This window comes from Salvelinus fontinalis, chromosome 27 (assembly GCF_029448725.1).
Source record: "Salvelinus fontinalis isolate EN_2023a chromosome 27, ASM2944872v1, whole genome shotgun sequence".
Lineage (NCBI taxonomy): Eukaryota > Metazoa > Chordata > Actinopteri > Salmoniformes > Salmonidae > Salvelinus > Salvelinus fontinalis.
The window spans coordinates 7,709,239-7,726,885 of NC_074691.1; the positions used below are offsets into that span (position 1 = coordinate 7,709,239).

Consider the following 17,647-nt stretch of genomic DNA (forward strand, 5'->3'; position numbering starts at 1 on the left):
TTGACCCAAATTAAACAATTTAAAGGCAATGCTACCAAACACTAATTGAGTGTATGTAAACTTCTGACCCACTGGGAATGTGATGAAAGAAATAAAAGCTGAAATAAATCATTCTCTCTACTATTATTCTGACATTTCACATTCTTAAAATAAAGTGGTGATCCTAACTGACCTAAGACAGGGCATTTTTACTCGGATTAAATGTCAGGAATTGTGAAAAACTGAGTTTAAATGTATTTGGCTAAGGTGCATGTAAACTTCAGACTTCAACTGTATATTTGCACACTATGAGGTTGGAATAATAATGTGAAGTTTTTTAAATGATGATAATGCCCTTTTAGAGTAAGAGCTGTTTGAAAAGGCCGCCAGAAATGTCAACCTATTTTGGTGGGATAAAGTTTTGGCCTGCCTGGCGACATCACCAGGCGGTATAAGTCAATAGACCAATAATAAACAGTTTCGAACCTCTCTGCCAATAACAGCTAGTTTTCAGGTAACATATCCCTCCCATTAGGCTCATCCAATTAGGACCCTTCACTCAGACCGCTACCAGACAGTCCTAGCAAAATTCTGTCTTGAGAAATTGCTCTTCGCGAAGAAGCTATTTTTGTTTCTTTTTTACCATTTTAATTGAAAACAATCACAGTAAGGTACTTAAGTGTTACCCAGAATTTGTTTATTTTTTTTGGAGAAAAAAAACAGCTGCATTGGACCTTTAACTTTCCCTTTCCCCTATTGTGAATGAAGCTAAGCTCCATAGACCATGTAATAAGGTGCATTTGTTCCACCATTTCGGCACGCAAGAATAGTCAAACCAAAGGCAATCCTTCCAAACAGTTAATTATCCCAGGACAAAAAGGCAGACCACTAGTCTTCATTGGTTCACTGGGAGGATTGTTATTGGCGGGAAAAACCATGACCTCCAACTTCTCAATGTGTTGATTGACCTGAATGAACCTGTAACCCCGTTACCGGAGATCCATTGGTTCCGCTGTGCGAACGTAATGAGGTAAGCACAGATATGAAAGGTGAGGTCTCCTGAGAATGTCTCAAGGTTATTTACTGTTCAAAATATGCTTGACTTGGCCTGCCAGAGTCAATAAACAAATTACTTTCCATATCTACACATTTCTAATCAAACCATCTCACTGGTTCCTCAATTGTTTGAGGACATTTCCATCAATGTGATTTCCCATGTGTAGGATAGAGGGATGTGTGGTGGATTTAATAGTGTGTCTAAATACTGCTCCCACGCACCCTAACGGCAGTATACAGGATACATTACACCATGTGCCAACAAATGCATAATAAAAAATAAAAAATCCCCTCCACAAAAGTGAGGTTAACTTAGATTCTAGAACACATAATGCATAATAACTGTCACCACCTCAGCTTTCCACTGCAAACCACAGCTTAGAAATGATATTTTTCCAAAATACCCGACACCAAAGACAAAAGAGTTCCAGAGAGTGAGGGTGATGAGCACTGGAATGGAATTTTTTCATATTTTATCAATTTGTTTAAAAAAAAATCTCAATCTAGGGACTGGCATAGTGCAATTGTATGAAAATATATGTGATGGCCCAGGGAGAGTTTCAAACCGTTCGACAGATCTACAAAATGCTTCATGGATACATCCAAACCGCCACAACTAACACCAATTCTGTGACTCATTACTTTGGTAATCCCTAGCAGTGATGAGACATTGATTGTGTCCCAAATGACACCCTATTACTTACTTAGTGAACTACTTTTGACCAGAGCCATATGGGCCTTGGTCAAAAGTGTTCCACTATATGGGGAATAGGTTGCAGTTTGGGATACGGCCATTGTGTCCACCTCTGACGTCCAACACTGAGAGCTTTCCCTGTCCACAGACAGAATGAACGGAGGATGATGTGTAATAAGTCTTACCATCGGTGGTCTCCTGTCCAGTCAGTGGGTCCCCGTCTCCTCTGCCGTAGGAGGCCACGACAGACACCTGGTAGAGGGTCTCAGGTGTCAGACCATCCAGGACAGTGTTGGTGACATCTCCAGGGACCGTCTTCTCCCCTGACTCGTCACTGTACAACGACTTCCAGCGGATCCTGTACATCTTCACGTTTCCAGGGGCAGCCGTCCAAGACGCAGCAAAGCTGGTGTCCGTTACGTCGCTGGTGACAAGGTCCTTGGGGGAACCCAGTTCTGAAACAAAGGAAAAGAGATCAGATTTCTGGGTGAGGATTTGGGAGAGGATACAGGATACAATGTTTGGTTAATGATAGTCAATGAACGTTCCAACACACTATCTGGATAGGCCCTTATGCACTTCTCAGTAAAGGAAGAGAAAATGCTCAACTCTAAATCATCTTGCGTAAACAAGTAAAAAGGGTGCTTAGAACCATAAACATTATGCACTTTTGCAAAAAACATAGAAATTCAGTGCCTTTGACAAATCCCCACAGCCCAGCTGTATCTAAGCATCCATTTTGTCTGACTGCATCTGGCCAATTGGACTACTCAAAATGGAAAGCATTGAAACCCGTGTCCAGAGGACAGCGTAGCTGAACAGCTAGTCACATCTTTAAACACAAAAGATCAGCAGAGATACCACACATCTATCTCGGATTACAAACATGCCTCGCACTGCGACTGGACCTGTGACATATGGCCTGACTTATAGGAGACTCCCAATAAACTAAAGGTCAACAGTGCACATCTGCTTCATATACTGGATGGATGGAGAGAGTGATGGAGGGAGGGAGGACACTGACAGGAGCTATGGGTCTATGCGAGAGCATGGTCATGTTGTGGGTTCTCACCACTGTTCCTAACTGATGAAGCAGACAAGGGAAGCCTGTTTGCCTTATTATATAGATTTGTTTCATTAAACAAGACCAAAACTAATTTCCTGTGCATATGGCTCATGTTACTGCAAAAAGACACATGGAGCTTATGCTACACAGAGCCAGCAGTCTATAGGGACTATATACATGACTGGGGTTTGTGAATGGCGGTGACAATCTGCATCGCCATTGTATATGTTACATTGGGCTAATTCGTTTTGCATCACTCTTTTCCACTGCCGGGCGGAGTTTGCTCCCAAGGGCAATAGCTCACCGACCCTGGGAACCCGAGCGATGCAAAACAAACTCACCACATTGGTCATGAGTTGAATAGAGGTAAAACATTGCATAGTAGTACAAATTCTGTCTGTTTATGATAATAATGAAAAATGTCTGGTCGAGTGATCTAACTAAACAATGTAACTACAATGTAACAGAGAGTAGCCATTAGACATACAACACTTCACTTTCTGCCAATGGACATATTGGGATTGTAATGGATAGTGTACTGCACAGTCAACTGATTATAGTGGACCACAGCCAGTATTACTCTCCAGATACAAGATGACATTTTCATGAATCATCAAAACCTGTGTTCGGGTTCATAGTGTGCTGGATCCGAGACAGACTCTCTTAATCGTTTTAGGGTAGCCCAGAGCAGGACTACTGGTGGATATTCACTGGTAAGACACGTGACCAATCTAACCATGCCACCACGAGTACATCGAGCAGATACTGACTTAAACCGTCACCTTTTGTCGTTTTCTCATCTTACCACTGAAGCCAGACAAGCAAACCGATAAATGCAAACGTCCGGTGCCCCATCAAATCAACATGTGAACATGTGTCCTCTTTCATATTGAAAGACAAACATATGGAAGTACTGTTATACTTCAGGGGGGGAAAGAAAGATTTGGGGGGGGTTTTCCTGACAAAAAATTGTACAGGGAGAGATGTTAACTTTAAGCATCTGTTTAATTTTATAGATCAACAAGTAAGCTGCGTCTGATTTCAGGAAAAGTCTTTCCAACTGCCACGCCAAAAAGAATCTATCAAACATAATATTCCTCTGAAGCAACCCATTCCAGCCCCGGCTAAAATCTAATTTCCTTCATTTTACTGGACATGTACTGCCTCAGTCCACATGGGCAGGCTCTCCGTCTCCACCACAGAGGCACAGCAGCAGCCACTGCCATTAGCTCTCACGTTCAATGTCTGGGAGGGAGTCTGGAGGTTTTCTAAATATCAAACCACAGGCGGCTCTTGCAGAGAATCTGGCGCTCGGCGGCCCGGCCTGAAACCCACTCAACCCTATTATAAGGCAAAACTGAACAAAACCACAGTACATTCAACTCTCTTTCTTTTAAACACACATTTCTCTCTAAAAACGATCCACTATTTTGGCTTGGAATATTTTCTGAATCAAACAACTATGTGATTTTACGGCTGCCTGCATAACAATGAATAACGTTGTTAAGACAATCAAATGAGCCAATTGTTGAAACGTAACAAAATATATACACTATTGTTCTGTTCTATTTTATCTTCACACACTGTAGCCTTCCAACACCAGGCGGCATTGATTTTGTTCAGGCCTTTGAAATTCTAAATAGCCTTGACATATCAAGCACGTTGCAACGTCCTACACTCAAGACAAAACTCTATCCAGCGGAGAAATCTGCCGTGCATTTGTATCCACCACTGATATTAAGCCAAAAGAGCCTAAAAGTTCAGTACCACAGTCAAAACAAGCTGGAGCTTAATGTTTGAAGTTTGAACCTTGCTTTCATATTCTTTAGACCCTGGTCCAATAGAAGGGAGAGCGCAGGTCCTGAAGTGCAGTCTGCCCACTGCATGGTTGTCTTAACGACATCCCTGAGGATCAGAGAACAGCAGCTTGAATCCTTTATAAACGCTGACAAATGCCAGATAGGGGAGGGAGGAAACGTTCAGCTCAGGGGATTCTAAGGTGCTATCTATCCTAAAGGAAGACAACTATATAACTACAGAGCCTGAGTCCCAGTAAGAGAAGAGAAAAGAGAAAAACACCTCTTGACTTGGCCTGCAACCTCCTTTATGCTCGTTTTTGATTCAATTTCCATGCCTCGCTTTGGTTCTTTTTGATTCCCGGCACAGTCTTGGCTCCTAATCATCACCACTCCCTGATGAAAGTGGACGGTGAGTGCTCAGTATGGAGGCGGCCAGCGTTTACACAGCTTTGAAGTATTTTCCCAGGTAACACTTTCCATTCGCCTCCTCTGTCTTTGACATTCATTATCTCACCACTTTTCCTTTTTTCATTTGTTTTCTTACAATTATTCTGTCCTCCTCCTACCACATCGAAATATTCAATTAGTGGGGGGAAAACGTACAGTGTGCTCCGTCGATTTACCGCCTCAGTGTGAGGCGAACTCCAAGTCAGAAGTCATCCTTTTCCACCAATAGGGACTGGAGCTGTGCTGGAGTGTGTTGCTGGCCAAACTGGACGCTCCGCAGAAACGGCCACCCCCATAGGCAGGCCTAGGGTACGGCCAAAATGGCACCCTACTTCCTATACAGTGCACAAGGGTGCCATTTGGGACGTAGGGCGAGGGTCCATTACCCCTTAAGGGTGTCCAGGCATAGGGCCTGACAAATAATCACAACATGGACTCTCCTGGTCAACATTACTCCAAATCCCCACTACCTCACTGGGACCAAGATTATTGGATTTTGCTCTGTTTATAAGGACTTGCAGCTAGATACTGTACATATTCATCATTACAGTACGTGCTTTCTACAATATATCACTACGGTTCAGTTTTGTTTTAGGAATTCACACAACATTGTTACAGTGGGAGAAATTCCAACACACCAAATCCAGTAATTCCACTATTTTCAGTTGGGAATTGAAACATACAATAGGTTCTTCCCAGTGGTTGAGTCCCTAGGCTTCCAGTGGAGCCCAGCACAAAGTGATATCAGTGTGTGTCGGCTTGGCGGCGTGAGTGAAAGCAGAGAGAGTCCCAGATGCTGTGTCAGCAAACTAACTAACTCAGAGACTCTGCGACTCCTCCACGTCCCCTCAGGAGAGAAGAAAGTCGGCCAGCAGGGGCCCGGGCCTCCCCCAGTCGGCCAACCTCCATGACAGGCTCAGACACGTTCAAGGACCATGGCCCATTCTCAGTCACACCAAGTCAAGGTCCAATCAAATATGCACCACTGTCCAAAGCCTGGAGAAGGAAGGCTGGCTAACATCAAGCTCTTGGCATTTTTTATGAATGTAAAAGGGAAGGATTTAGTGGAAAAGGCAAAAGGGATGAGATGTTCTCAGTTTATGAATCCTCTTTTGCTCCTTCCTACTGCATTGCATGTGTGACTCTTGCCAGAAAAAGTCTAATATAGCCTAGTGGTTCTGCTTTATGTCAGCTCCGACGCTACTTCAATGTCCATTCCATTGGAAATGAGCCACAGTGGCAGGTAAAGAACTAGGTGAGCACCACTGGGTGTGATACAGTAGCTGTGTTATTGTGGCAGCGATTGTGGCAGCATATTTGGGAACTTCTTCAAGACTGTTGGCAAAGCATTCCAGGTGAAGCTGGTTGAGAGAATGCCAAGAGTATGCAAAGTGGTCATCAAGGCAAAGGGTGTCGATTTGAAGAATTTCAAATATAAAATATATTTTGATTTGCTTAAGACTTTTTTGGTTACATATGTGCTATTTCATAGTTTTGATGTCTTCACTATTATTCTACAATGTAGAAAACAGTAAAAAATAAAGAAAAACCCTTGAATGAGTGGGTGTTCTAAAACTTTTGCCCGTTAGTGTATGTGAGCTTATTACTGTATTATAGACATTATGTCCTCAGATATCCTATGATCTTATATGTAGACAAACCCCTCATCTTCTAACAACTTTTGTGTGGCTTGTGAACATTATATAGCAAAGCAGAGCGTATTCATGAAAGTTACAGCTTTTCATAGTGGGGTCATAATAGTTTGCAGTTCAAACCGTTCGGACTTTACATACGTTTTTGTGAGAATAACTGTTTTTCGGGATCCGCCCTTGTCTCACAAACACCACTCTAGCTGCACTCCAATGAAATTGTTTTAGGAACTCTCTACTTTACCTTCCAGTGTGGTTCCTTTCCCCTCCAGGGGGTCTCCTAGGCCAGAGGAGTAGCGTGCGCTGACCACCAAATCGTACTCAGTGCCAGGCTGCAGGTTCTTCAGATGGGTGTTGGTGTTCCCTCCCTTCACCCACACCTCCTTCCTCTCGCCTCCCGCCGACGGACGGAAATTGATACGGTACTGGAGGACGCGGCCCGGTGCCGCAGCCCACGAAAGCTTCATGGTGGACACCGTCTTGTCAAAGACCTGCAGGTCACGTGGAGATCCCAGCGCTGAGAGAGAAGAGGCGAGAAAAGCCACGCTGTCAATGAGGAGCCAATCAAAGTTGAAGTTGTTGTGTGTAGGCTATGGCATATGACCAATTAGCTGAGGTGTCCAATATAGTCTGATTATAGTCTGTTATTAGACAAGACAGATTGGAAAGACCACAAGTCTTCATTAATGCAAATCTTAAGTCATATAATTACAGAAACCTTCAGATTTTTGGAAAGGTTACGCAGTGAATAGCACAAAAAGGGCAACATTGTAAAGAAGATTGAGGAAAAAACACAAATTCATCTCTGAAACAGCTGGGTGGTGAATGATGCCAAAGAGGCACAGGCTGGGATACGTTCTACCCTTTTAAAGGCTCTGGAAGTAAACAGCTGCCTTATTTAAAGGAGCTGGAACGTCCACGGGCACTAAATGCTCTGAGAGCTGATAATCACTGAGAAGAATGTGGTTGCCGTGGTGAATAAGAGTACATTTTTGTTTATTTCCCCTTGCTCCTTTGGCTCCGACGCTGTAAACTACAGCATTACTGGACACACACACACAAACACACCTCCGATATGCATCGGAAAAATCCCCCCTTAGACTGCAACCTCTTTGTGATGCCTTCCCGCCAAAATATAATGACACAGTAATTTTGGGTGGAATATTAGCTTAGTAGAACATGAAGAAAATGAAACATGAAGAAAATGAAAACTTTGTTGGAAACAAAAGGCAGGCATGTTCAGTTCACACCCCTGGAGGAATGGTATCAGGGAGTAGGATCCCTAGCCTCAGTACCCAGCATGAAAAGTCTCAAATAGCTTTTCTATAGCATAATTGGCTAAGACGTTGCAAAGCAGAGGAGCCCTAGTTCGGGCACAGTGAGGGACAGGGATGTAAGCTATACTATTAAGCGAGCGCAGTGATGCCCGTTACATAAGCAGAGATTTAGTCACCTTCTTTGGTGGTGCCATCGATCTTCATCTCAGCACCAGTGCCTGACTGGTACTCTGCAGCCACCATGACGCGGTACGTTGTCAAGGGGAAGAGCTCTGGCAGCACGATGGTGGTCTCATCGCCGACGGTGGCTGTCTCTAATCTTGTGCTGTCACCCCTGACTGGTACATAGGTTAGACGGTACCGTACCACCGCCCCTGGCGCTGCCGCCCACGACACCCGGAAACTGTCTGTCGTTTCCTCTGAAACCCTCAGGTTACGCACTGGTCCTTGTTCTGCAACAAAGATGGTGGGATTAGAGGTCATAAGGAATTTAGAGGTTATACAAATATTAGAACAGAAGTTAAGGCATTGGCATCAAATTCTTTATCTGTTGGTATCTGTTGGTCTGACGGTGCTGACCATCTAGTGTGGTCTCGAATCCATTCAGAGGGAAGCTGTCTCCTTCGGTGTACTGGGCAAAGACGTTGACCTCGTAGTGGGTGAGGGGCGTGAGGTGAGGCAGCAGAGTGGTGAGCGTGTCCCCGGGCAAGGACATGGACACAAAGTCCCCGTCGACGTCAGCAGCAGGTCTGAACTGGATCAGGTAGGACAGGACATTGAGGGCATCGGTCTCCCAAGTGGCTCTGAAGCTCCTGGCGGCCACCTCAGAGAAAGTTAACGACCTCGGTGGGAGTAAGCCTGGAGGAGATGGCAGATGACTACGCGTTAGGTCACAACACTCAGGATGCGTCCCAAAAGGCACCTTATTCCCAGCTTCCCATAGGGCTCTGGTCAAAAGTAGTGCACTGTATAGGGAATCAAGTGCCATTTGGGATGGAGACCCAATAACACTCAAACATCTCTATTCCATTAGTGAAAATCTCTGTATTGTTTTCTATGTGTACAATTCTCTATGTTGTCATAATAGATTATTATATAAGGAATATATCATGAATAATCAAACCTGGTGTGAGTTACGCAATACACTGGCCATGTAATGCAGAGCGACTAATATTTGGTATTATATTTCCACATGCAAGTCATCTTACTGCCCTGAGAGCGCAAGAGTTTTTACATGTGTGTAACACATTGCTAAACAGAAGATGATAACTTTGGAAAAGAGTGTTGTGACAGATGTAATTGCAAGCATATGTTGTATACACTCTTAGGATTTTCTCTTCTACTTCTCAGGTCATGCACTAACAAGGCCAAGGTAGAGTGGAGTCATTTTCAAGAGTTATTCTCTCTGAATTGTCCAAATAGAAGCAGTTGATCAAAACTACATTGATTAATAAAGTGTAAAAAAGTTTTCAAAAGGTGAAGATTTTTGCCACAATTCATCAAATTACCCAAGTATACTGCATAATATTTCAAAACATGGTTATTTGCTCAAAATCAAGAAATCAAAAACGTAAAAACGGACTAATGTTTCGGATGTAAGGTATACATCGGAAAACTGTGCTCCTTGCTTGCTGCCATATGGCGCTGTGCCAGATGTTAGCTTCACACTTTACACACTGTTCGAATCTCATCACAAACAACTTTAGCATTTGAGCTATTTAGCTACTTTTCAACTACTTAGCATGCTAGCTAACCTAACCTTAACACTAACCTTAACCCTTTACCCTAACCCCTAGCCTAGCAAAAAATTGGAATTCGTAACAAACAAATTCATGACATATCATACGAATTGAAATTTGTCACATGGATGATGGACTCCCACAAATTAATACATACCATACGAAACGTATTATATCATACTAATTGAAGTGCCACGGATTTACTTTTACTATGTAATTCCATGAATGCTAGCATTTATTTTTGTACTGCAAACATACTGTATCTAAGACACTTCCATTAACATCTTAGACTTTGGAAATACTGGGTGCTGGGCCATTGTCTCCATTGAGAATCTATGCCATACTCAAATGTCCCCCATATTTCTTGTTTGCGAGACATTCTATTTTGCTAAGAAATTACTTTACTTACTGTAGCCTAGCAGTTTGGAGAGTTAGGCCAGTAACCGAAAGGTCGCTGGTTCAAATCCCAAAGCCGACTAGGTGAAAAATATGTCAATGTGCACTTGAGCAAGGCACTTAATCCTAACTGCTACAGGGTCGCTATCAATAATGGCTGATCGCTGGCTTTGACTCCACTCTCTGAGGGTGTCTCAGGGGGAGTGGGATATGCCATAAAACATGCACATGTGTGAAATATGACAAATGTAAGCACCCACCTAATTACTATTATTTTTAGCCATTATCTTCACTTGAGTACAGTTGGCATGGGTTTACTGACTAACAAAAATAACTACATCATGCAGATATAGAGAGGGTCCTACTCACTTTTCTTCTTGATGTTGAGGAGCTCCTGCTCAATCCTCAGGCAGATGGACTGGGTGAGCTCTTTGGAGATCCTCTGGAAGGCGTCAAAGTCCTCCACGGTGTACACATGGGTCTCCACAGGCTCGGTAGCAATGGCTTCCAGTTCAGACCTCACAGCGTCCTTCACGCCCACGGCAAAGATCTCCACGTCTGCTTTCTTCAGCTTGGTGGCCGGGTCCTTGAAGGAGTCGGACGACTTCCCGTCTGTGATGAGGATAGTGACGCGGGGAACGTTTGGCCGCGATCCTCGGTTGGTCAAGAAGATCTTCTCCCTGACATAGGTCATGGCCCTTCCGGTGTTGGTGGAACCGCCACGGTAGGGGAACGTCCGGACGGCATGGACCACAGCGCTCATCTCGTGGTGGGTGTTCAGGTAGAACTCAGTGTGAGCGTCCCTGCTGTACTGAACCAAGCTGATCTGAATCTTGTCCTGTCCGATGTCAAAGGAGTTCACCAGCACCTCCAGGAAAGCTCTGACTTTAGCGAAGTTGGACAGTCCGATACTGTATGAGCCGTCGACCAGAATGACAACGTCAGCTTGCACGTCTACTCCAAGAGAACATTCTAGAAGAGGACACAAAAACATCTGTCACGTAATGACAAAATCAGACACTGGATGACTACAACAATGACTGACATACAGTATGACTTTAAGATATTATTGTAGAGTATACTCACCAAGGGACACCTTGACTGGCTCAGTCTTCTCCATGGTCATGATGGGCTCACTGGGGGTCAGGCCCTTGAGGGCAAACAGGCTGATCTGGTACTCTGTGTCTGGAGACAGGCCCGTAACCATCACTGAGGTCTGGCTGGCGCCTACGTACAGCTCCTGGCGCTTGTTGCCGGCCATCATGGGGATCAGCTGGAGCTTGTAACCCGACACATCTCCAATGGAAATGTCCCATGTCACCCTCATAGACTTGGAGGCCATCTCCATGACTCTGAGGTTTGATGCTGGTTCAATAACTGTAAATGAACAATCCCAACAAATAAATCACAACGGGAATTTGTTAGGAAATGATCTCCCTAGCTGGAAAAGTTTTGAGCAACCCCCATTAATTCATGCATCTCTAATAATTTCTTCAAAGTTATCCATGCCAAAACCACTTCCAACATTTGAGTCGTAAAACTGCATTTTACCTTCCTCTCCGCTGACGAGCGAGTTGAGTTGATCGTCCACCCCCGAGCACACATGGGTAATGAGCTCTTTCTGCACATTTTTGATAAGGTCAAAGTTGAGAACATTATAGACGTGCGTCCTGTAGGGGGTTGAAGCCATTTGTTTTAGCTCGTCCTCATCTGCTCCTTTGATCCCTAAATTGGACAAAGAACAAAAAAGGGGTGTAAAATGTATATGGTCTCTTATAAAAACTGGGGAAAATGTTCCACATCACCATTGTAATCCTGATCTCCCGACAGTTTCAGAAGGTTTACTCATTCATAGTTAAAACCAATAAAGTCCAAACACTCCTTGTTAAAGTCAATGGCAGCACATGAAAATGATTCCGAATGTAGGAATTAATTGCGGCATAGTTTCTCAGGTTCGAGAGCTTATACTGAATAAAACAAGTGATCTATAAAGATATGAAATGAAGCAAGAGGTCTTTCCTTATTTTCCACTTTTAAGAACAACCAGCTGGATTCACTATGGAATATATGCATTTTTCAACAGGCCATGTCAAAACTTCAGTTGGAAGGAATGACAACATGGTAAAAATGTGTGAAACACATTTCATACCATTCTAACTTGTCGGTTTCAGGATCCTTTACTTTGTGATATAAATACGGCAATTTACTCTCATGACTATAGAATATATATAGACAGGATTAGCAGTATCAGTAAGACATAAACAGGGTTAGATGACAGAAAGGTATCCTGTAGTCACATACCCAAGGTGAAGATCTCCACCCCCATGTTCTTGAGTTTCTTGGCGATCGCCTCCACAGGGTCTTGAGACTTCCCATCTGTGATAATCATGGCCACCTTGGGAAAGCCTTTCCTGGCACCGTTTGCCTCAGTAAATGTGTTTTTCAGCAAATAGTCCATGGCCTCACCTGTAACAAAGTGGCATGACGTCCCTTTTGGTTATAACATTGTTCATTTGATTCACTCTACCAACCTGAGAGAGTTGTTAATGACGAACTACGGCTTTGTCAGTTAGTATTATGTTATGATTGTGTATTGTATAGCCAGGTACTGTACATGGGATGGGTAAGTACCTGTCATGGTGTTGCCACCCTTGTAAGGCAGTGTGTTGATGGCTCTGAGGAGTTCGCCCCATTTCACGTGCTGGTTGAGGTTAAACTCTGTCTTGGTATCAGTGCTGTACTGGACCAGGCCCACCCTTGTCTTGTCCTCCCCAATCTCAAAGGCACCCGCCATGGCAGAGATGAAGTTACGGATGTATTTAAAGTCTCTTCCAGCGCTCCATGAACCATCAACCAGGAACACCAAATCTGCGACGGCACTGAATGAACACTCTGGGAGAGAAGGAGAGGTAGGGAGAAGGAGAGAAGAAGGAACATGAAAAAAGTAGCATACACTGGAAAAATGGGAGAGGCAAATTATTTGAGCTGAGGAGAAGCATGTCCTGTTTCCGCAGCTTTACAAGTCCCGGATAGCTGTATCATTGACCAAAGAAAACAAAGTGAAGAGTGCTGTTGTGCAAATATATACAGTGAACAATGAAAGTAGCCTCCAGGTGCAAACTTTGGTCCAGCGTTTTAACATTACTGTATGAAGAAAACAAGGAAAACGACCCTCTTAACACTCATATACTAGACAGGAACTATGGAATATCAATTAATATTTCTTATTGGCAAATACAAATGCTCAGATAGGACCCTAAGGTGACAAAGAAAGAATGCAATAAAAAATATTGATGTTATTGCCATCCCTTTTGACAGAATAACACTGTCACTACCAAAATCAGCACTGTATTCATCAGGCTCTTCATCAGACTTTTATTTGATGGGCTGGAGGTCATTCCCCATACTCACTAGACCAGATACCGGGTTAGGGATAGTGGCATCAACAGTTCAGTCAAGAATAATCTGATTGATATAAGCCCAGCAGTCACATCCAGCTCAAATGGTTATACAAACTATTAGGGGGATACTTTGAGATGTAAGCCCTCATAGTGGGTACAGTCTTTGGGAACACTACGAAAGGTACAGTGGGTGAATAGGGGGTTACCTGGAGGGTATTTTCCAGTTATTCCTTCTGGATAGAAATAAAGTCTGAGAGAGGTTTTCCCAAGTAGCAGTAAGCATGCATCATCTGGGGGAGGCCACAGTGCTCTTGTAAAGAGCTGTATCCGTAATGGTTTCCACTTTTCTCAACCTGGCTGTGTACTCTTCCGCTCCAGCACCAGAGGTCCTGCCCCCTGACACAGGTGTTAGCTCCACACCACTGACCCCCACACTGAGCATGTGCAAACTCCTTCACTTAGCATGATTGACAGCCTGACTATGACAGGCAGCAATGTTATGATCAATATTTTCGAGATTTATTTAGTAAAAAATACTGATTTGGCTATACAATGGGGCATTGAATAGAATAATATGTGGAAACTCCCTCTACTGTGCTGTCGACCACACACCAACGGAAAGAGACCAGGCACAATAAGAGAAATAAAAAGAGACTGTAGCCTATGAACAAACTGGAAAATGTTGTTAACTGTTAAGTGTCAGAAAAAGAAAAGGCCAATGAGGCAATGGACTTACTGACTGAGTCTATGACCTGTGGTTTCCTGGGACCTCCGTGTGCTGTGCCACTTGATTGGACTGAAACACAAGCAATGAGACAAAAAATAATGTCAAAAAAACAAATAAATATATTTAACCTTACCCACAACACCTTAATGTAAAAGAGTCAACTAGTAGCATGGGGGAAAAATGTATTATAGAATTTATACATAAAGATATACTTTGTGTATATATTTGATGAGGTTGTCTCTAATAAGATCAAATCCACTAGGGGTCACAACGAGCAGGAAGGCGAAGCCAGCTCCCAAATTATAATGGACTGATGCAATTAGTTACGGCAGTTTTCTCAGTAATCTCTAAAGACCCGGACTGGGCTGCTTAGGACTTTAGTATCAGAACTAAGGACCGGTGCCAAAGAGGCTTCCCCACCAAGCAGTTCATATTACATTACAGCAGACTTTAATCACTGTTAGACTTGGGAGGGGGGTTGCCTCTGTGTTAGGGCCATGGATAGTCATTCCTCTTTCTATACATTTGGAATCATTCACCAGTAGACTAAATCCTCAAAAAGTTATACAGTTACACCATTGAGAGCATCTTGACTGGCTGCATCACCGCTTGATATGGCAAGTGCTCAGCATCCGACCACAAGGCACTACAGAGGGTAGCGTGTATGACCCAGTACATCACTGTTGCCAAGCTCCCTGCCATCCAGGACCTCTATACCAGGCGATGTCAGAAGAAGGCCCAAGAAATTGTCAAAGACTCCAGCCAACCAAGTCACAGTCATGGTTAGTTCTCTAAGCTACCGCACGGCAAGTGGCACCAGAGTGCCAAGTCTGGGACCAAAAGGCTCCTGAACAGCTTCTACCTCAAAGCCATAAGACTGCTGAACAGTTCATTAAACAGCTACCTGGACTTTCTGCTTTTTACCCCAACTACCCAACTATCACCCCAACTACCTTGTATCCCAGTACACTAACATGGTACTGGTACTCCTAGTATATAACCTGTATATATCCTCGTTATTGTTATTTTTTTGTGTTACTATTTTCTTTTTATCTATTTGATAATTTTCTTACTTTTAAACTGTATTGTTGGGAAAGGGCTCTTAAGTAAACATTTCACGGTATGGGACAAATACAATTTGATTTGAAATTAGAGGCAGGGGGCGGGGTGTGTCCTAAAAGGCACCATATTCCATATAAAATGCACTACTTTTGACCAGGGCCCATAGGGCTCTGGTCAAAAATAGTGCACTGAATAGGGAATAGGGTGTCATTTGGGAGTCTCTGTGATAAAGGCCATGCCGTAATTCAGTGCCATTCCTCTCTCTAGTCTGAATCAATCACCAGTAGACTAAACAAATGGCTGTGACCGTAAGTGACTCACTTCATTCACCAGTATAGTCTACATAAGATGTGATAGTAAACGACTCACTTGTGAGCTGTCCTGAGATGGGCAAACTTTCCTCAGATCCAGAGTATGCAATGATTGTTACTACATAGTCCATGTCTGGCGTCAGATCTGTGATGGAGGTCTTAGTGGCAGTGGCAGGGAGGGATACATGTTTTGTTGGTTCGTCTATGGAAATAATACAGTACCAAGTTTAAAAATGAAAGGTTAAGGAAATTAGCAATTCTGAATCTCAAAATCAAGCAATTTATGCCTTAACAATCTTAGTTCAGTGCATGAAATGCTTAATATGTGGATCCCATAATGATTTGGTGAAAACAGGAAATGTAGGTGTTTTGTCATGTCAATGGCAGTGATTGCTTGTTGTAAACTACACAGGTAATGTTGCAGTAAAGGTAGTGAAGTTGAGAGAGATGGCCTGCACAAAAACAGTCCACCAACCTGTTTCTGAGGCCACTTGTATCTTGAATCCCTCTATCCGTGTTAGTGGAACATTCCATGTCATTTGTACTGTGTTCTCATTTAAAATCTTAAATCTCAAGTCTGAAGGTGGTTCAACTGTGAAAAAAAAAGTTGCAAATGTTATTCCAGCTTTTGCAAAATAAGTGTATTCATGATGAAACATAAGGTGTAGGTAACACATATCCCAACAATCAACACTTCAAGGTTGAAGTTATCCTATTCATTGTTGGGGGCAAACAGCAAGAGGTGACAACAAGGCAACATAACGTTTGAGACGCGAGCAGCCATTTTGGAGAAAAATGACATTCGTTTGAGCTGTCGGACCATGTCTGTCCGACAACAGTCAACAACTCAAGCACATACAATATAGTGAGGAGAATAACAAAGGGTGGCAAAAAAAAATATCCAAGGGCACAATTACTTTTGTTTACATTGACTAACTAACATTTTGCATGCTGATAAGGTCATGCCTAAACTGAGTCAACCGGCAACAACATACACCTTTCATAGAACTTGTGGAAATGGATTTTACAATGGAGTCTTCTCATACCTTTATATACCATGGTTGTGTAAAGGCCGACATGCAGTCATACATAGCCTTCAGTACATTGTGTCCTTTGATTGACCCATGTGTATGACTCCCATCCATTGCAAACCTCTTAAAAGAATACACAATGCCATTTAAGACCATTGGGTACATCTTTTCCAACCCCTCTAGCGCTAAGTAGTGAGAATCCTCAATGAAAAAAATATATTAGAAAAACACAAATCAAATAGAAAAGCAAAACAAACCATAAATGTGATTGGTCACAGTGAATGGACTGTCTGAAGATCATGCACATGTACATGAAAAGTTGTTTGTAACAACTTATGGAACCGGACAAAAGTTTCCATGTACAAGACGGACCAGAGAACATATTTGAGAAATATTTTGAAATGATATTCGTCTGTTGGGGGATGGGTTTAAGTAAGTCAGGCTATTAAGAGAAAACAGCATTAACAAGAGTAGAGTATTAAAGGGATGCCTTTGGCAGTGAAGGCCGTTATCTACTTCCCCAGAGTCAGATGAACCCATGGATACCATTTGTATGTCTCCACGGGCAGTTTGAAGGAAGTTTCTAACTAGCGTGAGCGTAATTGCTAACTAGCATTAGCGCAATGACTGGAAGTCTATGGTAACTGCTAGCATGCTAGTAGATACCATAGACTTCCAGTCATTGCGCTAACGCTAGTTAGCATTGGCTTGAGAAACTACCTCTAACTTCCTTCATACTGGATGCAGAGACATAAAAACGTTATCCATGAGTATCCGTTTAAGTAGCCTATATAGTAATAACAGAATGTCTAGAGATGTCTAAAATGACAAATACAGTAAATGATAAGACAATATGTGTAGTGGTGTAAGATGAATCTGCTTGTTGATGAACTATAACAAGATAATGTGTCAGTGGATAGTGCAGTGGTGCATAGCAGGGTAAGTATTGAGTTGTGGTCTAAATAAGGGTTTTCTAAATAAGGGAAGCTGGTGGGGATCAAGAATATCATTCT

At 42.9% G+C, this 17,647-nt stretch overlaps 1 protein-coding gene across 6 annotated transcripts in view; it reads right to left on the reverse strand.

Moving 5' to 3' along the window:
- The window catches only part of LOC129824947 (collagen alpha-1(XII) chain-like), a 91,698-nt gene that overhangs the window by 67,756 nt on the left and 6,295 nt on the right, over positions 1-17,647 (reverse strand). For 5 of the 6 annotated variants that reach the window (XM_055884522.1, XM_055884521.1, XM_055884525.1 and 2 more), the window contains exons 3-14: positions 16,079-16,195; positions 15,662-15,805; positions 14,240-14,299; positions 12,734-12,994; positions 12,404-12,568; positions 11,654-11,827; positions 11,189-11,479; positions 10,472-11,074; positions 8,547-8,825; positions 8,144-8,419; positions 6,935-7,207; positions 1,915-2,184 (exon numbers count right to left, since the gene is read on the reverse strand). The exons of the other annotated variant lie outside the window; for it this stretch is intronic. In XM_055884522.1, coding sequence (XP_055740497.1) covers positions 1,915-2,184; positions 6,935-7,207; positions 8,144-8,419; positions 8,547-8,825; positions 10,472-11,074; positions 11,189-11,479; positions 11,654-11,827; positions 12,404-12,568; positions 12,734-12,994; positions 14,240-14,299; positions 15,662-15,805; positions 16,079-16,195 — 2,913 coding nt within the window. The remainder of the gene's footprint in view (positions 1-1,914; positions 2,185-6,934; positions 7,208-8,143; positions 8,420-8,546; positions 8,826-10,471; positions 11,075-11,188; positions 11,480-11,653; positions 11,828-12,403; positions 12,569-12,733; positions 12,995-14,239; positions 14,300-15,661; positions 15,806-16,078; positions 16,196-17,647) is intronic. 6 annotated transcript variants of the gene reach the window in all.